This window comes from Microtus oregoni, unplaced genomic scaffold (assembly GCF_018167655.1).
Source record: "Microtus oregoni isolate MIOR12 unplaced genomic scaffold, Mior012 000019F_ref0000042, whole genome shotgun sequence".
In the NCBI taxonomy this organism is placed as follows: Eukaryota; Metazoa; Chordata; class Mammalia; order Rodentia; family Cricetidae; genus Microtus; species Microtus oregoni.
Genome location: NW_024543078.1, coordinates 13,828,007 through 13,852,821, shown reverse-complemented (window position 1 = coordinate 13,852,821; position 24,815 = coordinate 13,828,007). Strand labels below are relative to the sequence as shown.

General features: G+C 41.2%; 1 protein-coding gene across 3 annotated transcripts in view; it reads left to right on the top strand.

The window, feature by feature from the left end:
- LOC121459354 (syncytin-1-like) overlaps positions 1-24,455 on the top strand; it is a 124,762-nt gene extending 100,307 nt beyond the window's left edge. For 2 of the 3 annotated variants that reach the window (XM_041669012.1, XM_041669011.1), the window contains 2 exons: positions 18,393-18,565; positions 21,699-24,455. In XM_041669012.1, the coding sequence (XP_041524946.1) occupies positions 22,192-23,724 (1,533 nt within the window). In that variant the 5' untranslated portion in view covers positions 18,393-18,565; positions 21,699-22,191 and the 3' untranslated portion in view covers positions 23,725-24,455. Of the gene's footprint in view, positions 1-160; positions 200-18,392; positions 18,566-21,698 lie in introns of all 3 variants that reach the window. The other variant, XM_041669013.1, reaches the window with a different exon arrangement.
- Positions 24,456-24,815: the final 360 nt, after the last annotated feature.

Genomic DNA, 24,815 nt, shown 5'->3' with positions numbered 1-24,815 from the left:
CTTCTCATTTCTGATTTTGTTAATTTGGATATTCTCTACTTTTCTTTTGGGTTCTTTAGATAAGGGTTTGTCTATATTGTTGATATTCTACAAAAAAAGCAGCTGTTTGTCCCACTGACTCTTTGTATTGTTTTCTTTGTTTCTATTTTATTGATTTCAGTCCTCAATTTGATTATTCCCTGCCATCTCCTCCTCCTGGGTGAGTTTGCTGTTTTTATTCTACAGTTTTCTAGAGTGCTGTTAGACTGTAGTGTGAGATTTTTTTTCGGGTTCTTTATGTAGGTACTTACTGCTAAGAATTTTTCTGTTAGTACTGCTTTCAAAGTATCTCAAAGAATTGGATATGTTGTGCATTCATTTTCACTAAATTCTAAGAAGTCTTCCTTTATTTCTATTGAGAATTGTTCAGTTTCCATGAGTTTGTGGGATATTTGCAATTAGTGTTGTTGATTCCAACTTTAACCCAAAGGTGATCTGATAAGATGTGGTTATTTCATTTTTTTTTTATCTGTTGAGATTTGCTTTGTTACCAGGTATGTGGTTGAATGTAGAGAAACCCACAGAAATAGCTGACCCAAGAAAGTGGGAGCTCACTGGCTCTTGACTGACAACTGGGGAACCTGAATACGACCAAACTAGGCCCGCTGAATATGGATGACAGTTATATGGCTTGGACAGCTTTGTTGGGCCACAGGAAGTGGGACCAGGTTTTATTTATCCCTAGTATGTGAACTGGCTTTTTTGGAGCCCATTCCCTATGGAGGGATACTTTGCTCAGTCTAGATACAGGGAAGATGGCCTTGGTCCTGCCTCAAGGGATATGGCAGACTTTGTTGACTCCACATGGGAGACCTCATTCTCTCTGCAAAATTGATGGGGAGAGGGTGGGAGAGGATAGGGCAAGAAAGAGGAAGGGAAGGAGAGGAATCTTGGATTGGTATGTAAAATAAAAAAGATTGTCTTAAAATAATAAAAGAAAAAATGAATAAAATAAATAAAAACACTAATGAAGGTTATTTCTTTTATACTTGCTGTGACAAAATGTCTGACAGAGATTATTTAAGGAAGGAAAGAAGGAGGGAATGAAGGAAGGAAGACTAATGGCTACAGGAAACTCCTGTTTGCCTTCCCTGCTATAACTGAATGACTTTCCCTCCAGCAGTTGAAGTAGGGAAAGCAAACAGGGAGGCTTTGTCTGTGGCAGTGGTCTATTGCTTCTCACATGCTGGTAGACAGGGAAGCATACAACCCAGAACTGTTTCCAAAAATAGGGATGACCATTACGACCCACCACAGACAACATTCTGCTAGCTAGACCATATCCCAAAGGTTAACCAGTCTCCTAAATGCTAACAAAGTATTCAAACATTGAAACATGTGCTATCCCTTCTTTCTCTGTCTCTCTCTTTCTCTTGCTTGGTGGTGGTGGTGGTGGTGGTGGTGGTGGTGGTGTGTGTGTACGTGCCTGTGTGCATGCATGTGTGAGTGTGTGCATATGTGTGTACATGCCTGCATGTAAAATTACAGTTATGAAGTCATGAATTAGCAGCAAAAATTATTATACAGTTAGGGTCACCCCAACATGAGAAACTGTATTAAATGGTCACAGCATTAGAAAGATTGAGATCTACTGCCTAAGAAGGTGACTAGCTAGCATGGGTATTCCCAGGAGTGAGGGTATGAAGGAGGTGAAGGATATATTTGGGGCTGGGTTCCTCATTTCTGACACTATTTGCAACTCTGCAGACATAGATACACAAAGGCATCACTCCCCTCATAAGCAATTATGTTACTTTTCAAGTTATTGGGAATTACAATCATTCATGTTTTTTTCTAGAGTATTCAGGCATTGCCTCTCCCAGAGAACTTAGGTTCATCACTGATTTTCTCAGAACTGCCTGTTCCCTCTTCTTTATTGTGGTGATCTTGTTAAAATATAGAAATTGTTTCTGTATGTTCTGCAATGAAAAGACAGAGGATCGACTCTCCTGGTTTGATTAGGAAATGAACTCTTTTGATTTGGGGTGCACAATTTCAAAACTACTTTATCCCTTACCAGGACAGGGTATTGAAAGATGGAAAGTAGAAACTATTACTTAAAAGTAAAATATCTGCTAATATGCTTATCTATTTACAAATTACTATGATATCATCAAGAACTAAAAAAAATATTTCTGCTAACTAGATTGAGAAAATCATGAACTGAGAAACTGGGTTTTTCCTTGTGACTGAGACTGAACTGAACTCACTATATTTTAAAATTTCTGAATCTCATGTGAGATGATTATTAATTTTAATAGGCCCCTTTCATCAGAGTTTCTCTTCTATGTTTGGGATGCAAAATGCATGTTATTTTCCATTTGTAAATAAACTCTCGGTTACTAGTGTTCTCCATATCATAGTATTTGTGAAACTGCTTTAGAGAAACCCATTGGTTCACTGAGTCACATTCAAAAGTCATTAATATTCAACTTCTGATTCACACAAACCCTTACTTTAGGGCTCCAGGTTACAAACAGGTTTCCGAACCTCCAGCAGTGCATGGTGATGAGGTCACTTTACTATGAATAGATAAATGTCTCATTACAACCCTACAATATTGTAAATGTGTGAACATGATACAAAGAATCAGAGTGTATATTAGTGTCAAAGACAGAACAAATATCCAGAAATCAAAGTGTTACTATATGGTAATTGAATCTTAACATCCACAACTGCTGGCTAATTGTGGAAAATACTTACTGTGTGACTGGAGGAAGAGATTTCATTATCCTCCTAGTGGAATCAAATAGAAAACACGCTGTAATCTCTTCATAATGAAACATTGGTTGAACACATTACAAATAGCTAAATTTCCACAATTTCTTGCTAGTGTAAACACAGAAACAAAGAGATAAACAGAGGAGTTGCTCTTATCTGTGATCCTGAAATAGGAATATCAAAGGGAAGAGAAAACCTACCTGCAATTATGCTGAAGGAAAAGGCACCTGGGTGATGCCTGGATCACTGCAATAACTGGACCCGTTAAAATGTATTCAGGTGCATTACCTCGGTCGTTTTTAAAATCAGTCTAATGTGTATTTATTTCTGCAAACCATCCTTGGTCAAACATCAGGCACCTTCCTGTGTTTCCAGCTCATTGTCCTATTGGGCCACTGCTACCTGCAAGGACTTACTGCTCACTGGAATTTATAGAAAGGATGGTTCACAAATATCAAATGCTTTTCTCTGACCAAATCTCCATATAAAACTGTGATAGGTGGACTGCTGCAGCATTTTAACAAAATTCATAAGACAACGAATTTCACAAAGGAGAATTTTACCTTCATAGCAGAGGTACTGCCCTTGTCCTCTGTTCTAGATTCAGGCACATCAGGATTTTCAGAGATCCTTTAGAATACAAACATGTAGTGGTGAGTGGGTTTGGTCCTTAGAGAAACTCTGTTGAAAGATTTCTTACCTGCATACTAAGTAACATTTTTGCATTTATGTAATTCAACATTGATCCCTGTCTTAAAGTTTTTTGTTGCTTTTGTAGTTTCAACTTATTGCAATCTATGTAACATTCAGTGAAGACTCAGTCGTAGTTCTATTTAAAAATAAAAATTTAAAAAGCCAGTGGTTTTGGAGATGGCTCAGTCAATAAGATGTTTGCTGCCCATACACAACAACCCAAGTTTAAATCCTCAGCATCCACATAAAAACTGGGCACAGACACAAAGAATGCACATGCCACCCAGTCCTATGTGTGGAAGAGACAGGCTACCATTTGGGCTTATTGGCTGCCAGACCAGCTTCAGGGTCAATCAGAGATCTTATGTCAAGTGGATAAGTTAGAGAGTGATACAAGACACCAATATCCTCCTCTTTCCTTCATGTCTGCACAGAGAAATATGCAAAAAAATATGTAAAGTACAAACACACACAGAATGAAAACCACTAAAATTATAAATCTCAGTGTTGAAAATAAAGTTGACACTTTTCAATGTAAACAACATTAATGTGAAGTTTCTTTAACTAGTAGAAATTTGCCAATCAAATCAGATTAGAAATGACAAACTTGTTTTTAAATGGGAAGTTGAGCCCTCGTACACACTGTTCCTTTGTTTATGTTGGAAGAGTCTCTTTTCCAGTTCACATTCTCTATGAGCTAGGCTTTCTCAATATGTGCTTCTGAGTTGAAGCCATATTCCCTCTACTACTTTAGTGTTCATTACTTAAGCAATGTCACCCTCAAGAACAGCACTAAGATTGTAAAAAGAAGAAACTGTACCTATTTGGCTTCATCACCGAATGTGCCTCTGCCCCGTTCTTTATTAAAAACTCGGCCATTTGGTGTTGCCTTTCGTATAGCGCAAGTTTATATGGGGTCATCCCATACTGTAAAGAAAAAAATTCATTTTAGAAATTACATGCTTCTCAACTGAAAAAGTATCACTGATTTTGTAAATAAAAAGTCACAAAAGGATAGATTTTCCTTCAGCCGTTACTGTAGATTCATACACACAGGGGCTCCCTTCCCTTTGACACACCTTCCCCTTTCCAACACTGCCCGTGAACACCCCTCATCTCCAGAACTTCCCACAAATGTTCGCTGGTTCCAAGCTTCTTAGCTCCATGGAGATGTGCCTCCATTTCCCAACCCTAAAACACTGAGTTAGATTTGGTGTGCCTCTGTTGAATGAGTGGACTCAAGTGGCATCTCTGGAGCAGTTTCTCAATCTGTCTTTCAAAACTATGTTTTTCCCTAAACTAAAAATTATCTCACAAACCAAACATCATTCCCTATTGTAGTGGTCCAAAAAATACTGGAGGATGATCCCAGACTCAAATGGTATGTAAACACAAAGAGTGCTTATTGTTCAGAAATAGCCAGCATGCAGTCCATCACCCATAAAAATGTTAATGAGGACCTATGACAAAGACATGCATGCCCTTTTAAAAGGGATGTGGGGAATTCTAAGTATCTTTTTTATAATTGGGCACTCAGGGAGTAGTCACATGAGGTGCACATTGATTGTACAAGACTAGTAACAGTTTCATCCGTTGTTGGATTTTTCTGTCACATATGGTCAGTAGTAGCCAGATCCTGCAACTCTGGGTCTCTCAGCCTTATAAGGCTAGGTTTGGAACTGTTTAGCCAATTGGCTAAACTTGACTGGGGAACTTCCTGGATTCAGGCTTAGGTCATTAGTTAAAATGGAGTCACTACTTGTCTAAGATGGAGTCACATTTTGGCCCCTTCATTATGAACATAGAAAATTTGAAAAAGTTAAATAAAGATGTCTTCTCAGTATGTTTCCTTCAATGATCCAATTTCCACATTTGCCTGTGTGCATGTGACCTTTTCACTCTATCCTCATCTCTGGGAGACAAACCACATCAGTAGCTTCTTAACTGTAACAGATTTCTGGTGTTTTTTACAGACATTTACCTTAACATTATTTTTTATTGTTTGTGTGTATGTGAAGTACGTGTGGGCCCAAGTACTTTACTTGTTCAATTTTAAAGTAAAGCCCAAGTCTGAAACAAAATGTGCTGTGCTGAGTTCCTTTAAGTTACCTGCAAAACTGTAAAAAACAGAGTGGGAAAAATGTTTGACTCTGAACAGATTTAGTGAGTCTGCTTGAGCTTCAGAATGTGGAAAGTGATCTGAGTGTCATTGCTGGAAGTACATTGCGAATGAAGTTGAGTGATTTTTACCTTTGTTTTGGCGTCAATATTTGCCTTATATTTAAGCAGTTTTCCAGCAATTGTTATATTTCCTCGGACAACTGCATGGTGTAGAGCTGCATCCCCACCGAAATCTACGATGTGGGGATCTGCACCCTTCATGAGTAGTATGGAGACACACTCCACGTTGTCCATCTGGGTCGCCTGTGGGTATTGTAGAAAGAAAGAGATACTGAATTCAAGAAAGTCAGGATAAGCATTCCAACAATTGCATTGAGTAGTTACCCTTGGATCAGACCAATTGTTTAGGTTATGCATATTATCTCTTTTTTGAGACTGGGGCCTCTCAAGTACCCCAGGCTTGCCTAAATTCATGACCTCCCCACCAGAGTTTTCCAAGTGGTAGAATTTCAGGGGTATGTCACCACACCTAGATATTAAAGCATTTCACCAGCACTGTTTGGCCATTGTTGCAGTGGGGGAGGTTGCTTGTTCATTTGCTTGTTTCGATAATTTGACACAGGCTGAAGACACTGGGAAAGAAGGAACCTCATTTGAAGGATCGCCTCTACCAGACTGGACTCGGGGAAGTCTGTAGAGCATTTTCTTGATTGAGGTTGATATGGGAGGGCACAGCTTCCTAGGGGAGGTGGCATGACTAGGCAGGTGGTCCTGGGTAGTATAAGAAATCCGAGCAAGCCTTGGAAAAAGCCATGGGAAAGCAGCACCCCCCCCCCCCCCCCCATGATCTCTGCTTCATTTGCTGCCTCTAGTCCCGATTGAGCTTCTGCCCTGGTTTCCTTTAATGGCTGACTGTGATGTGGATTTGTAGGCCGAATAAATATTTCTTTTCTCAAGCTGGTTTTGGCCAGTGTTTCATCACAGTAACAAAAACCAAACAAGGATAATATCTAATCAATTTTATACCAAAACTCTTGCCCGATAGCTACCTTTATTAAGGGCGTGGAGCCTTTGTCGTCCTGGATATTGATGTCCGTACAGTCGTTGGATACTAACCATGCTACCACGTTGGGATGGTTATGGGCACATGCGTAGTGTAGTGATGTCCTACAAATTGAGAGGACATTTTAGGAAATGAAAGATTACTATGTAAAGGTACATTCAAGTGTAAATACTATATGGCAAAGTGAAGTTCCTTCTGATGTAAAAGAAGAAACTAAAATTTTCTTATTTACTTATTTCTCTACTTAGGTGTTCATTTGCTGTGCTAGGCATATAGTGCATTTAGTGCACTATATATATAGTGCATATAGTCCCAGTCAAGGAAAGTGCTCTATCACAAGCTTCATCCTTCCTCAGAGCAGCCTCTCTGGATTACAGGAGAACACCTCTTAGAATGAACTAAGCTTGGATTTGAATCCTACCCTAATCACTGTTGGTTAGTAGTTACCACTTAGACTTCCTATGAGCTCCATGACTCAATCTCTCCATCTGTAGAATGGGGATTCAACACTGTAGCTGTCTTACACAGTGCTGCAGCTATGTTACACAGTGCTGCTGTGATTTTAAAACTAACATCTTCAAGAGCACATACAAATGCTTCCAGCACCTGACACCTCAGTGTTTGCTGGATATAATTATGATTGGTCTTCCTAATGGTAACAAACATAGTATTTCAATGAACAGAAAGAACAGAATTATACCTATAGTGGTGCGGGAGAATTGTCTGTATTCTGTCAATCATGTTTTAAATTTTTTAAAAAATATTTACTGATTTATTATGTATACAATATTCTGTCTGTGTGTATGCATGAAGGCCAGAAGAGTGCACCAGACCTCATCACAGATGGTTGTGAGCCACCATGTGGTTGCTGGGAATTGAACTCAGGACCTTTGGAAGAGCAGGCAATGCTGTTAACCTCTGAGCCATCTCTCCAGCCCCTGTCAATCATGTTTTAAATAAATGCTGATTGGCCAGGCAGGAAGTATAGGCCGGTCAACCAGACAGGAAGCAGAGGTGGGGAGATGAGAACAGGAGTATTCTGGGAAGAAGGAAGCCTATTCTTCCCCAGTCCAGCCCAGACCGTGGAAGAAGTAACATGTGACCTGCCCCCTTGTAAAAGGTACCGAGCCATGTGGCTAGCACAGATAGGAATAATGGGTTAATATAAGCTACAAGAGCTAATAAGAAGACTAAGCTAATGGGCCTATGAGTTTTATAACTTACGGTGGGTGATCTCTGTGTTATTTTCTCTGGGACTAAATGGCTGGGGGACTGGGTGGGACAGAAACCCCAATGAGCGCAGAACTCATGTTATACTACAGCAGATGCAAAATTTTTTATTCAAATAACTTTACAATATCTTAAAACTCTATTACCTAAGCTGGCCTTGAACTTGATAATCCTCCAAGTAGGTAGGAATGCAGGCAGTGCCACTGCACCTACCTTACTCTTTATTTCACACTTTAGCATCACTGACATCTGCCACTTATAATTCATGATATTTGATGACTATAATCAGCAATGCTTTCTACTTTGCTGCCATACAAAATAAAAGGTCATCATGTAATCCATTGTGCCTTACATCAAATGAAACGACACAATCCACAGGCCTATGATAATTCTAAAGGTCACATGTATCTATGTAAATTTTAGCTCTTAAGACTATGAAATGTAAACAGATTTAGAATAGAAATAAAAACAAACAAAAATCTAAATCCTTAGTCATCAATACTTTGACGTTTTCATTTCTCAGTGCCCAGATGTAATGTTCCTATGTTTGCTACCAACAGAAACACAGCATAGTCCTCAGACAATAGACAGACTATCCATGTTAATACAGACACCAGAAGGTAGCAAATGCCTTTGTCTTAAACCTCTCAATGTGTCCATGATCTAGCACCATAATTGAGCAAATCTCTTGAGAAGGAGATAATCCATGGCTTCATAGATCCCTTGCTTTGATGTCCAAAAAGCTTCTGGGCAAAAAATACTAGGGATGCAATTGGGCATCTTTCATTTTATTCAATATTTAAATATATAGAATGTAAGGAAAGTTGACTGGGCAGAGAAACATGAATATTTTCAGAATGAGAGGATCTTGAGAGCTAGTAGATGTGTATGCTGTACAGTAGATATCTAAGTTACACGTGGGGAATAAATGGATTGGCAGAATGGATAAGTATAGCTGGAGAATTCAGTGTTCTGAATGGATACATTTATTAAGCAAAATAATACTTTGAAACAATGATTTACTATTATTTGTATGACACTCTAATTTGGAAGACTGAATAACTATAGACTAAATAACCTCACAACTCCAGACATGATCAAGAAGCATGTGAGCTCTGGAGAATCTACTGTTGAGGGCTATTATTTCCTGCCTATGATCTAGTGAGAAATAAGAAACATGGATTAGGAAAGAGGGCTGCAGTGATTGGTTAAACTCAGTTGCTAAGCACTCACCCTGCAAGCCTGAGACACCGACTTCAGAACCCCAAGCACCTTGAGAATCTGGTGCTGGAGATATGGATCCAGGAGGATCCCCAAAGCTTGCTTGCCTGCAAGTCTAGGTGAGTCAGTATACTCCAAGACAATCAGTCAAACACAGTGGGGATTTGGGTGAGAGAATCTGTCTCAAAAACTGAGATGTAGAAACCACAGGGTAGTTCATCAGGTGAGGGCACCCACTGGCAGACCCAATGGCCTGAGTTCAATTCCCAGAGCCCACAACATGGCAGAACACAACTGTCAAATACTGTCTCTCCTGAACTTCACACACTTACTTGGCATGTTTGGGGCACATGAGCCCCACACACTTATGATTTTTGTAATGTGATGAAAAGAAATTTTTGAAGAGAATTTCAACCACTAGCCTTCACGTATGTACCAAAATCAAAGCACACACAACAGGTGTATAAGGGGCAGGGAGACAGAGTTATAGTTCAAGTTGAAAATTTCCTTATGAGATTCCTCAGCGAGCATGAAACTGACATATGTTTTCTTTTCTTTCTTTTTTTTTTTGACTTCCAGTGGACATCTTATGTGAAAATTTATCTCATGATACAATTTTCTGTGTTGCATATAACAGCATTAAAAACATATACATTAAGGGCTGGAGAGATGGCTTGGCATTTACAAGCTCTAGTTTTTCTGTAGAGGACCTGGGTTTGATTCCTATCACCCATACAGCAGATCACAACTGTCCATAACTCCACTTCCAGGAGATCCAACACCCTCTTCTTATGTGTGTGTGTTATGTTGAAAATACATGCAGGCAAAACACTCAAACCTATAAAATTTTAAGTGCACACATAAAAAAATGTACGTGTTTTCTTAGCTAAATCCCTTTAAAGCACCCAATAAAGTGCTCTAAAAGAGACAATGTAAAAGGATTTGTAAACTCACTGAAGATTTTTGTTTTGCTTTCTAAAGAAGGCCTCAAAGCTGCCCTTCCAAGGTGAGCAGGTGCCTACGAGCCTAAAGCAGGCACAAAGCCCAGTGGTCTCCATGAAAGAAGAGCCTTAAGCAGTATGACCTCTGCCCTCCCTCAGGCTGCAGATCTAGAAAGTATGTTTCTCCCTGGCAGACCCTGACTGTCCCCAACATTTTCCACCCCTCCTGCCCCTCACCATCCCTGGGCCCCATTACCTTCCTCTCTTGTCGAGTTCGTTTATGTGGTGTTCATTGCCATTGATGAATTTTTGAACTGATGCCACATCACCCACGCTGGCCGCCCTTTGTAGCTGCCCCACAGGGTCATACCCAATTAGATACAGTTGAAATTGGGGCCGTTTCCGACCAAAGCGCCCATGACCCAGGCATGCGGGCCACAGGCGGGTGTACCAATGAGTCCGCTGTGGGGCTCTAAAAGTCAGGGCATCATATTCGAAGTCGTCCGGCATGTTGAGCCTCAAGGCTCTGCAGGCCCTCCCGGCCCTCCTGGCCCTCCGGGCCCTCCCGGCCCTCCCGACCCACCCTTCCTTCCCCTTTAGCCACCCGTACCCTCCCAAACCCAATAAGAAGTGTTCAAAATCCTGGTTAAGGTTCCCCACTGAACCAAATAAGCGTCCTGCTAGGGCAGATCCTTGGTTCAGTGTGAGCTGAACTCTGCTTCCTCCTTAGCAACACAGTTTCATGGGCATAGTGATGCGCTGTGAGCACACAATGGTGCTCGGCAGCTTTGCACCATGAGTATTCTGCGCATGCGCATTTCTGACTCCACCAACAAAAAGCATACAGTACTCAGCACATGTAGACAAATATTGTATGTTTTCTCTTTTAAGGATGTTCCCTTTTAAGGTTCTGATATGGCAACTACAATCATAATACACAGAGGCTTGGAACCTACAAAGGGACCAGGAGGGAGGAGAGTATCTCTCAAGGAAAGGAAGTAGTCTATAGTGTTTGGAAGCTAAAAGGAAAACTAGAATTGGATGGTTTAATAAAAGGGGGATGAGACAGAAAGGTAAAGAAGGGAAAATAGAGAGGGACAACCAATACTAAAGGTTCTTTGAAAAACTGTATGGAAACCGAGTACCCTAAAAGCTTCCTATACATATGTGAAAGGAACCCACATTGAGACAAAAAACAACAGGGGAGAAAAGGCTTCCGCTAGACATTTGTGCCACCAAATGAAACCTCCAGTGCCAGGAACAGGTTACTGCCTGTTGAGTCATTAACCAAAGAGACCCATAGAAACCAGCAAACAGCACAGCTATTGCCAAGGCTCTTGGTTGCTCACAAAACCTGATGTTAGGGTCTTGTTTCTAAAGGTGACACTTCTGTCACTGAATATGGAGAAGTTGAGCTGCTGTCTAACTAGATGATTCACCTACTAACCAGAGTTCAGGGTACTGGGAGGTACTCTGTGTGCCCCTGGAGGCGAAAGACAGTCCTCAATACCTCTCAGCACAAACCCTTCAACCTAAAACCACACCTACATGGAAGGAAGCTCATAGACATCTGTAAATTTATTTCTAGGGAATCTAGTGCCCTCATGTGTCTTTGCAGTCACCAGCTATGCACACATACATGCATGCAGACATACATACATGCACACATACATACATGCAGACAAAACATACATAGACATGAAAAAAAATGTGATCTTTAAATGTTGAGACGTAATTTATGTAGTAAGTTCACTCTTTTAAAGTAGTTTGTTTTAGTATGTTCTTAAAATTATGCAACCATCACCCTATGTATTTTAAAAATATTTTCATCATTCGAGACAAAAACCCTTTATTTGTGAGTGGTTACTCTTTGTTCACCCAGACCCCACCCCCTATCAGTTACCAATATAACTTTTTGCTTCAAGTGTCTCATTCTGGGTATTTAATAGATATCAAATCATCTAATAAAGAAGTGTCCCATTCTCCAGTCCTTTGGCTACTTTCGACTGAGCTTAATGTTTGTGATATTTATTCATGTTATAGGATGTATCAGCTCTCTACCTCTTTTCATCGCTAGAAACTAGACCATTGTATTAACACACCACCCTTCATTTACCCACTCATCAAGCAGTAGGTAATTAGGGTTTCACCCTTCTTTCTTTTGTAAATGATCAGGCGCTAGTGGCTGCACTATCTTCATCTACAATTTCAGCAATAACATAGCAGGTTCCTGTTCTCCAGTATCTTTACACTTTCACATGTGTCCCAGCATCTGTGCATGCTAGACAAGTGCTCTACCTGTGACCTCAGCATGCAACATGTACTTCTCAATTTTTATAGCAGATTTTGTTGTCCAGCTTCAACCTCATATATGTGACACACACACACACACACACACACACACACACACACACGCTTTCCTCTACCAAGTGCTGGGATTGCAGAGCTGTGCCACCATGACTGACTTATCTTTTGTATTTTCACCATCATAATGATATCAAGTATCAACTCATTGAACTTTGATTTGCAGTACTTGAGGGTAGATGGTGTTAAAGAACTCCCAGTATGCCAATAGGACATTTGGAAATCTTTCCCGGTCCCATAGCACGTGGGTGAGGTTCAAACCATGGATAATAAGGGAAAGACAAATATGACATGCACATGGAAGGGCAGTGTAAAGAAGAGAAAAGGACATAAGGAAGGGAGAGAGAGAGAGAGAGTGAGGAGGGAGAAAGGAAAGAAGCTGAGACCTGCTTGCCTCAGTGGGGAAAAAAGAGAAAAAGACAGAAGGGGAAAGGAGGGAGGGAGGGAAGCAAGGAGGAAGAGAGAGCACTAGAGAGACTAGAAGTAGCCAGAGCACCTCTTAATGGGACAGGGCACCATTTGCTGTACAGCCAGGCATAGGGCATGAGGTGCTGTGACAGGGTGTGCATAAATACTAACAAAATGTCTCTTGAGATCCATTGCTCTCTGTGACACTGGGCTCTCATTCTAGTGTTGAGTCATAACAAATCTATACATTCTGAAGAAAAATTTCTACTGGCCTATATATGGTTATGTACAACACATGGGAATAAATCCAACAGCAGGAGATATACAATGATTTCTTCTGGACCCAAAGGAATAAGGAAAACAGGGACTTGATCATCAGGTCCTTGTATTTTATATAATTAATGACTGTACTGAAAAATTGTAATGGCGTAAACGAATGCAGACAGATTGTAAAAATATATATACAGCTTTAATGGAGAAATAGACTTACAGAACCACCATTCCGGTGGACCAGGAAAGTAGAAGCAGCGGCTGGGAGCACACTCACCAAATTTATATGCAGACAATAACCCGAGGAGAACACGCCCCCTAAGGGGCGGGACTTATCCCTACATCTTCCCTTTTTGTCTAAATAAGACAGAACTAAACCAAATACAACTATATACAATAATAACAAAAAATAAATATAACAATATTGAGAACAAAAGTTTTGCTAAACATTCTATCTCAAGGAATCTAAATAATGTAGAGAGTAACTACAATTATATAATCTTCAACTCCGTCAAAGATCTAAGAAGGGAATAAATATTACTTAACAAATGCGATATATCCAAAATGTGCAACAATTGACAGAGACAACTGACTACCTGGGCAATCACCCAAAGTCTCGTTTGCAATGTTGCGTCAACCAACTTTGGCTAAGGCCTAACATAACTGACATACCATTATTAAAGGCAAGGAACTTCTCAAAACTATCTTACCCTGTCTTGGCAGGATATGACAGTCCTGTTTTATCCATTGATGTACGCTCTGTATCTCTGTCAGTGGTTGAGGTATGGGCATTTCTTTGCCCAAAGGCCAGTTCTGCCAAATAGAAAGGCTCCAGGTGGAGTGTCTTTGGTGCTCAACATTCTCTCGGGAATAGAGCGGTGTTGCCAGGAGCAATTGTGTCTCACTATCACGAAACTCTGAGTGAGATTAAAGGCCATTTTCTACTGCTCTTTGAAGAGGTTGAAGATTATCTATCTATACTAAGTATAATCTCTATATATCTAGAGAACCTGATTAGTCTAATTATAAATGACAAACTTAGATGACTATTTATCTATATAATTCTCAATATCTATCTAACTTAAAGACTAAGAAATAAACAACTGTGTAACAAATGAGGATAATGACCTCCAAATATAAACACTGTACAAATATACATTGCAATATGGTAAATATATATCAATACACAAACATTATATAAGTATCTTAATCAGAGGTAGAAATGTACACTGCAATATGGTAAATATATACAATATATATATATATCAGTACAATATATGTCAATACATAAAAACTGTTTTAAACAGAGATAGAAACATGCATGCATACAATAGTCAATATAATTTAACTTTGTGTCAATATTCAAGAATCGACACCAGTATATTTGTCTAAAAGCAGTAACTCACAATTATAAATCTATTATCCCATCATTCCCTTTTTTTTCAAAATGATCCCTGAGCTTATAAAATTCCTCCCCCAACCTCCTAACCCCTAAATGATGTCCCTAAACCCAGGGGCAAACTTTACTGGGAGAGGGGACGTCGTCCTCTAGAATTACTTCCAGCTGTCATGGGGGTGACGTTCTTTCTGGGGGATTCTGTGAAAGTAAAATGATGGTTAAATTTCAAGATCAATGTCTTTTAAAGTTGCAAATAGTCTCTGAGTATTTTGTGGAGGTCTGGCCAGAATGTTGTACAAGATGTGCACCATTTCAGCTAACCAAGTCGGGATCGTTTTGTGCAGCTGGTACCCAAAACAGGTCTTGTAGTAGCGCTATCAGCATCATGACGTCATATCAATCAGGTAGAGTTGTTGTTGTGGGGCCCCATCTTCTTCCTGGAAACTTCAAATGTCACTTCAGGAAAAACTCATTGTTCATTGTGAAAAACTTAAACATTAATCATATAGACATATATAGACATAAATATATATATTCAATGAAAGGCATGATAGATATATTCAATGAAAAGTATGATAGATATGAAGAAAAGCAAAGATGTTTTCTAAACTCATATTTCTTTCTGTCCCATATCATGGCTCTTGACATGAGACAGAAACTCCAAAAACTCTGGGTTTTTCTCTTACTAACAGGCTTGGAATTGGAGAGGGACTGAGCCAGAGTCCAACTTCAAAACCAGCTCTACATATTTATAAAGAAATGTTTAATAAGATATATATATATAAATTAATACTTACAAAATGTGTCCATCCATCAGTAATTAAATATTCAGAGTCCCTTAATTTCTTTGAAGATGAGTATTTTCCTGTGGAGATAAGAAAAGAACCCTGCCTCTAACCTATCTGTATTTCTTACCATCAGTATGTGCGCCATCCTTATGAAAGAATTGTTATTTATCTTTTCCAAATGGCTTCTCTTCTTCAAACCGAACCTTTATTAATTTTGATGGTATCCACAATTTTTCCTCACCTGTGGAGATAAGAGCAAAACCCCTTCCCCAATGTAGCACATCTCCTGGCTTCCATTGTGAGGTCAGCACATCCTTGAAATAAACTGGTTGATTTAGTTCAGTAGACTTTTCCATTATCCAATGTCTTTCTGCAGCCGTTGTTCCCTTCTCATTAGCGTTGAGAAAATTCAAGGTTAACAAAGCATTATGTAACGTATTTCTGGAGGTGTTTTCCACCCCTTTCTGTTTGTTCAACATATCCTTTATAGGATCTTTCTATGACTGCTTGACCTGTAGGATTGTATGGTATACCTTTAACATGCTTGATATTTTAATAATCAAAAAACTATTTCATTTTCCTAGAGACATAAGCAGGACCATTATCCGTCTTTGTGTAGGTATACCCATGATAGCCATGACTTCTAATAAATGAGTGATTACTGAATCAGCTTTTTCTGAATTTAAAGCAGTTGCCCACTGAAAGCCTGAATAAGTGTCAATGGTGTGATGAACATATTTTAATTTGCCAAATTCTGCAAAGTGGAACACATCCATCTGCCAGATTTCATTCCTTTGGGTGCCCTTTGGATTAGCCCCTGCAGGCAGTGGCGTTTGGTTATAGAAAGAGCAAGTAGGGCATTTCTTTACAATCTCCTTAGCTTGTTGCCATGTAATTGAAAACTCTTTCTTCAAACCTTTGCTATTAACATGATGTTTTTTATGAAATTCAGAGGCTTGTAGCACACTACCAACCAATAATTGATCAATTTCTACATTACCTTGTGCTAGAGGACCTGGCAGATCCGTATGGGATTGGATGTGTGTTATGTACATAGGGCAAAGGCTGTTCCTGATCAAATCTTGAACCTGGAGAAACAATGAGGTTAGTTCTGTATCATCAGGTATAAATTCAGCAGTTTCAATATGTACAATAACTCTTTCTGCGTATTGTGAATCAGTGACTATATTAATAGGTTCTTTAAAATCCCTTAGCACCATAAGAATGGCATATAATTCTGCCTTCTGGACAGAATTATAAGGACTTTGTTCCACCTTACCCAAGTCTTCTGATTTGTAACCTGCCTTCCCTGATTTATTGGCATGAGTATAGAATGTACGGGCTCCAGTTATTGGAGCATCACGGACGATTTGAGGAAGAATCCAAGAAGTTCTCTTTATGAAGTTAAGCCTCTTGCTTTTTGGATAGTTGTTATTAATGTCTCCCAAAAAATTAGCACAAGCTCTTTGTCATGGTTCATTATCTTCCCATAATTTCTTTATTTCATCAGCAGTGAAAGGCACTATAATTTCTGCTGGGTCTACGCCTGCTTGTTGACGAAGTCTCAGCTTGCCTTTTATAATTAACTCAGAGACTTTTTCCACATAAGTTTTCAGTTTCTTACTTGGTTTATGTGGTAAAAAGATCCATTCCAAAATAATATCATCTCCCTGCCTTAAAATTCCTGTAGGAGAAATTTTTGATGGTAGTATGATGAGAATACCATCGAGCTCTGGATTCACCCTGTCCACATGTGCCTGTTGTAATTTTTCCTCAATCATTGTCAGTTCCTTTTCTGCTTCAGCTGTTAATTCTCTGGGACTGTTTAAATCTTTATCACCATCCAAGGTTTTGTTCAAATGGATTATTAGATCAGGTGTTATTCCAATAGCTGGTCGTAGACTGGAAATGTCTCCTAACAATCTTTGAAAGTCATTAAGAGTCCGTAGGCGATCTCTCCTAATTTGTGCTTTTTGTGTCTTAATTTTTTGCAAACCTATTTTATAACCTAAATAATTAGCAGAATCTCCTTTCTGAATCTTTTCAGGAGCGATTTGCCATCCCCATTTAGGTAAAAGTATCTTTATTTCTTCAAACAGTCTGTTCAAGGTATCCATGTTTGAATCGGATAACAAAATGTCGTCCATGTAATGGTATACTATAGATTTGGGAAATTTCTTGCGTATTATTTGCAATGGTTGGTTCACAAAATATTGGCACAGGGAGGGGCTATTTAACATACCCTGGGGGAGGACGGCCCAATGGTACTTCCTCGAAGGTTGAGAATTGTTATAAGTAGGCACTGTGAAGGCAAATTTTTCTCTATCTTCTTTTTGCAAAGGTCTAGTGAAAAAACAATCCTTTAAATCAATAACTATGAGAGGCCATCCTTTTGGTAATAAAGAGGGCAAAGTCATTCCAGATTGCAGAGGGCCCATAGGTTGAATCACCTTGTTGATGGCCCTGAGATCTGTCACCATTCTCCATTTACCTGATTTTTTCTTAACCACAAATACAGGAGAATTCCAAGGGCTGATAGATTCTTCTATATGTCCAGCATCTAATTGTTCTTGTACCAGCTGTTTTAAAGCCTGTTAACTTTTCCCCAGCTAAAGGCCATTGCTTTGTCCATATTGGTTTCTCAGTCAACCATTTTAGAGACAAGGCTGTTGGTATCTCTGAAGGGACATAAATTGCTTGTTCTTGTACAGCCCGAATGGCCGGTTTCCTCCATTTGTAATATCTTTTAATATTATTCTCAGAAATATAGGCTCTAGAAGTGTTGGGGACCACGAAGCCCCCCGACCATATATACTGGTCAATCTTCCTCATTCTCTCTGCAAGGACAGCTTGCTGCAAGAGCAGCCTGCTGCTGAAAGCACACTCAGTTGTGACACAGTTCTTGGAACGGCTTAACCACAAGATAGTTCAGAAAGATATAAAGCAATTACTTCCCCCTTGGCCTAGGGCGCAATAGTTTCCATTCCCCTCTAACCTTACCCCTCCCTGCCAGAACCATTCTATAAGAATAAACCCCTGACTGCAATAAACGGAACCTAGACACATCTCAGACTGACTCTGTCATTCTTTATACGCGCTTGGTTCTCTTTCTCTTTCCCCCCATTCCTACCCAGGTGATCTCGACTCAAGGCCCACGAATTACGTGGCCTGCTGGACGGGTCCAGTGGCACCCAACGTGGGGCTGCACGAGGATCGTTGGTCACTGGACAGCCCCCAATTGAAGGAAAAAGCGTTCCGGAACGTGCTTTGGTAGAGACGCCTTGCATCGCTCGTGCATCGTCTTGAGGTAAATTCGGCTGTCTTATTAGGATGGGTAAGTCGGCTTCCAAAGAGGCCCTCTTTATAAGGGAGATAAGGAGTACTTTACTGGAAAGAGGAATAAGAGTTAAGAAAAAGGACCTCCTACAATTTTTCTTTTATACCGAGGAGAAATGTCCTTGGCTAGTCTTAAATGGCCCGGACATTCACCCCCTAACATGGAATAAAGTAGGCAAAAGTATTAATGAACTTCTGAGAAAAGGTGAGGAGGTCCCTGAAGCATTTTTTAGTTTTTATGGTATAATTAGAGACATTTTTAAAGATTCTGAAAAGGAGGGGAAAGTCTCACATCTCCTGGCACTTTTTGAGGATTTCCTTAACGAGGACCAGAAATCAAATGAGACTGCCCAGTCCGACTTAATGACTCCCCCCAAAACCACACTTCAAAAGCCGGACCCCAAGCAGGTTGCATCTATAGATAAGTCCACTTCTCCAACACCCTCCCTCTTAGATGAAAAGATCCCTAAGAACCTTACAAATCTCCATTTGCCTTTGACTGAGAAAACGCCCGCAGAGGCTACATCTTCGCCTTCTCTCTATCCTGTAATCCGTAATAATGACAATGATGATTGGCTAGACCCCACTGAGGAGATAGACTTAGAAGAAGAGGCTGCTGCTTATGAGAGGGAAAAGTATGATCTGCCTCTTGTAGCTCCCATAACAGCCCAGGAAAGAAAAAGCAGTCCTCGAAGACTTGTATGGTCTCAGCCACTCCCTTATGCATCAGTCCAGGATTATCAGGCTCAGCCATCAGCCCCTTCCTTCCCTATGACTTTGCCTTCCCACACCATGGAGACTCCTGGCCTGTATTGCCTTCCTTGTCTTTCCATTGTAGAACTTTAGAACTTTGGAGAGTGTTTTGACTTTGTCCGATGCCCTGAGAGTGTGTGGCTGTAGCCCTTAAGGGTCAATTCCGTGGCCAATGGGTTTTAGACAGGACAGTGGCCAAGCGCGTATAGAGAATGACGGAGTCGGTCTGGGATGCGTCTGGGTTCTCTTTCTCTTTCCCCCCCCCCCCCGTTCCTGCCCGGGTGGTCTCGGCTCGGGGCCCACGGATTGTGTGGCCTGCTGGAGGGGTCAAGTGGCGCCCAACGTGGGGCCCCTTGGCCCGTCCGGCGGGCCGCGTGGTTCGTGGGCCTCAGGTTGGGGTCGCCTGGGTGGGGGTGGGGGGAGGGCCTGGGCGCATCTCAGAATGACTCCCAAAAATTTCAAGTTAGAAAAGATTCCTTAAAAACATTACATGATTTTCAAAGGTTATTGGGCGATATTTAATGGTTACAGCCCTATTTACAACTCACAAAAGGTGATATTTGTCCCCTTGAAGACACTCTTGCTGGGGATGCAGATCCCTTGTCCCCTCGGATACTTACCCCGGAAGCCCTTTTAGCCCTTAAAAGGGTGGAAGATGCTATTTTAAAACAACATATAGGATATTTCTGCCCTGAACAACCCCTACAGTTAATTATCTTCCCTACAGAATTTTCCCCGACTGGCTTACTCTGGCACGGCTCAGTTCCACTCCTCTGGGTCCATCTTCCCGTTGCCAAGCAAAAAGTGCTTCCTCTTTATCCCCTTTTGGTCTGTCAATTGATTATGCTGGGTTCAAGGACTGCGACCAAATATTTTGGCAAGGAACCTGATAAAGTTATACAACCTTATGATAAAACTAATCTAGAATGGCTGGCCCTTCATCATCTTGAATGGGCTGTTCTTGTTTGCTCATATAGAGGAAATTTTGATACTCAATTGCCTAGTGATAAATTGATTCAATTCTTTTCCCATACTCCCTTCATTTTTCTTCAAAATACAAAATTAGAGCCCATTCCAAATGCATTAACAATCTTCATTGATGGATCAAAAAATGGACGGGCGGCATATGTTCTTGATGGCATAACAACTGCCATTGACACCCCCTTTTGTTCTGCACAACTCATAGAACTATATGCAGCGCTAACCGTGTTACAAAAATTTGAACGCCATCCTGTTAGTATTTATTTTGACAGTCATTATGTGGTTGGAGCATTACAAAAATTGGAAATGGTCCCCACTATTCAACCACAAACACCCACTTTTGATATGTTTCATAAGATACAAAAACTTATTAGATAGAGAGACCACCCCTTTTACATTGGACACATCCGCACGCATACAGGTCTCCCAGGCCCCTTGGCCTTAGGGAATGAGTTGGCGGATGCAGCCACCAAAATGCCCCAAGCATTTTTCTCAGAAATCAGAGGAATAGCAGCTGCAAAAGAGGCCCATCAACTCCATCATCTCAATGCTCAAACATTGCATCATAAATTCCTTATTACAAGAGAACAAGCTAGGGAAATTGTCAAATCATGCAAAACTTGTTTGCCCTATTTACCAGACCCACATTTTGGGGTAAATCCATGAGGCCTTACGCCTGGACAACTCTGGCAAATGGATGTGACACATCTGCTTACCTTTGGGAAACGCAAATATATCCATGTTACCGTGGATACCTTCAGTGGGTTCATTGTTGCCTCTGCACATACCAGAGAGGTCACCAAGGATGTTATTAGCCACATGATGCAAGCTCTGGCTACCTTAGATCAACCGACGTCTGTTAAAACAGATAATGGCCCTGGATATACTAGTTCAAAATTTAAACAGTTCTGCACAGCATTGGGAATCGAGCATGTCACCGGAATACCTTATAATCCTCAAGGACAAGGTATTATTGAGAGAACCCACCAAACTTTAAAGAATACCATTAACAAATTAAAAGCACAAGAGACATTGTTCCCCCACAAAGGTAACCAAAAATTGGTGCTTGCACAAGCCCTCTTTGTTCTAAATTTCCTGACGCTCGATGAACAGGGAAAATCGGCAGCAGACAGACACTGGCATCCCAAAACTCGTCAGGGATATGCTAAGGTTCTATGGAAGGACCCCATAACTGGGCTATAGAATGGACCCGACCCAATTCTAATCTGGGTAAAGGTTCCGCTGCCATATATGATACAAAGGAAAAAGGAGCAAGATGGCTCCCAGTCAGGCTGGTTAAACCCTTCTCTGACACCAAACAGGCCCAGGGATGTACCCCCTGAGGAAATATTTTTCTGTTTATATTGCAGAAACGCCACGCTTGAAAATGCAAGATATATTCGCAAAAAATATTGAGCCACTTTATGGAGCCCTCGCCGTAACCTTGATGTTCCTGATTGTTCTTTTCTGCTGTTTTTGCCTTTGCTGTCACATGTCAGGCCAGGAATGCACTTGGTAAGATCACACATGGTAAGGATGTTATGCTTAAGAGCAGTCTGGTCAGGTTGCCTAATATCCCTCTGGGCTGGGATAATTTTGGCTGGCTTTAAGCCCATTGACCCGGAAGCCATTATAAAGAGTCTGTATGGACCCCCTTGCGATTGCAAAGGAGGAGATGTTCTGTCCCCACCATCAACAAGTTTTAAAACTGTGGATTGTGGGACTAAGATGGCATACTTGGGTGGAGCCCGTAACAGTTATGGAGATCCCTAACAATCCACCCAACAATGGACATGTGCTGCCAAACCTAAGCGTCTTTCCCATGGTTCTCCATGTCCTAAAGACTGCAAATACACAGATCAGATGCATGCACGATGTTATTCTTCTTACTCAGAATGCATTAACAACGGCCAATCTTATTTTACTGCCCTGGTCACTCATCACTGGAAAGGAAATGCTGGAGGTGACTGGTCAGTTCAGCCACAAATCCTAGGTTCCACTAACAAACTCTCACAGGCCTCATGCACAGTCCCCATTGGCAAACTTGCATGCTGGAATAAAAATGCTCCAATCCATGTCTCCGACGGAGGAGGCCCCACGGATACAGTCCGTGAAGTTCAGATCCAAGAGGAGGTACAAAAATGGATTGACTCCCAGATTCCTCAGATTCATTATCACCCCTTACTACTTCCAAAACCTAGGGGTGTCGAAATTGATCCTCAAACTTTTGAGGTCCTTGAGGCCACTCATTACACCCTAAATATTACCAATCCTACATTGGCTCAGGACTGCTGGATGTGCCTTGCCTATGGATCCCCCTGGCCTTTAGCATTACCGTCATCTTTTAATGGCACTTTTAAATCCTCCCTTGAGAATTGTATTCTTATGCCCCCTTTTTGGGTTCAACCTGTCGCATTTAATATGACATTATGTGTTTATAAGCATTATCAAAATAATAGCTTTGATATAGATGTAGGGCTTATTACCTTTACTGCCTGCAGTTTAAAATATAATGCATCCTCTATGCTATGCCCCCCCACAGGGCATGTGTTTGTGTGCGGTGGAAACATGGCCTACACCGTTCTCCCTATGAACTGGACAGGGCTTTGTGTCCTGGCAACTCTACTCCCTGATGTTGAATTACTACCAGGGAATGAACCAGTACCCATTCCCACTTTTGATTATTTTAGTCCCAGACATCAAAGAGCCATTCAATTCATTCCCCTACTTGTGGGGCTAGGCGTTGCTGGCACCCTGGGGACTGGAACTGCAGGATTGGCCACTAGCCTTTCTTCCTATACTAAGCTCTCCCAACAATTGGCAGATGACATTACTAAGGTCTATACCTCGGTACAGGATCTTCAAGATCAGATAGACTCCCTTGCGGAGGTCATACTTCAAAACCGGAGAGGTTTGGATTTGCTCACAGCAGATAAGGGTGGACTATGCTTAACATTACAAGAAAGATGTTGTTTTTATGCCAATAAGTCCGGCATTGTACGGGACCGAATAAAACATCATCAGGAGGAATTAGAACAACGCAGATGCGAGCTGCACAACCGGCCAATATGGACCGCTTGGGGAGGAATCCTCCCATACCTTCTTCCCTTTTTTGGTCCGCTTTTGGGACTCCTTTTGCTTATTTCCTTTGGGCCATGGGCTTTTAACCGTTTAACGCATTTTATTAAGTCTCAAATAGATTCTGCATTAAAACCTGTTGAGGTTCATTATCATCGCTTAGCTGCCAATGAAGAAGCTGCCAATGAAGAAGTTGCTGTGATCGAGCTACAGAAGATTTCCCTTCCTTCCCCTCAACCCTTATCCCTTTCTCACTCCCCACTTAGATTTCATACCCCAAGCCCAGGCCCAGGATGGAAATTCTGGACAAAATTGTAAAATTTGGCCTTGCTAGATCTGTCCCCATGGTGCTTTAGCCCAAAAATCCCATGAGGAAGAAGACTGGAAAGTCAGTGACGGAAGAATTGTTTAAGCCTAGGCCCACCTAAGACAGGGCAATCCTAATGGGGAAAATGTCCCAAAGACGGGTAAAGGTCTAGCATCAGTCTTCTAACAGGCTCAGTCTCTCTCATGATTCTGAACTTGACACCAGCCATAGAGTTGCAGAATACCCACCGTCGAGGCCTTGCACGCTGATAGCTAGTTCTCATTGCACCAGCTTAGGCTCGGCACCGAGGCCTTGCACGCTGAGGGTTAGTTCCCATTGCACCAGCTTAGGCTCGGATCAATTTTGGGTCTGCTCTGGCTACAGAGTCTTTGGTCTCTCGATTATCAGAGTAGCACCCAGATCCTAAATCCCAATTGGCTCATTTATATATAGAGAGAGGGGGAGATGTTGGGGACCAAGAAGCCCCCCGACCAAATATACTGGTCAATCTTCCTCATTCTCTCTGCAAGGACAGCTTGCTGCAAGAGCAGCCTGCTGCTGAAAGCACACTCAGTTGTGACACAGTTCTTGGAACGGCTTAACCACAAGATGGTTCAGAAAGATATAAAACAATTACTTCCCCCTTGGCCTAGGGCGCAATAGTTTCCATTCCCCTCTAACCTTACCCCTCCCTGCCAGAACCATTCTATAAAAATAAACCCCTGACTGCAATAAACGGAACCGAGACGCATCTCAGACTGACTCTGTCATTCTTTATACGCGCTTGGTTCTCTTTCTCTTTCCCCCCTTTCCTACCCAGATGATCTCGACTCGAGGCCCACGAATTACATGGCCTGCTGGATGGGTCATAGAAGAAGCAGGAATGTTAATTTCGGTATTCCATTGTTGTAATAGGTCATGACCCCATAAATTCATTGCGATATTGGCTACATATGGCCTTAATTTTCCTATTTGTCCCTCTGGACCTATACATTCAACCCATCTCGTGCTCTGCCTTACTCGAGATAGGGTTCCAATTCCCAGGAGCTGAACATTTACATTCTGAAGAGGCCAATATGGATGCCAAGATTCTGGGGTAATG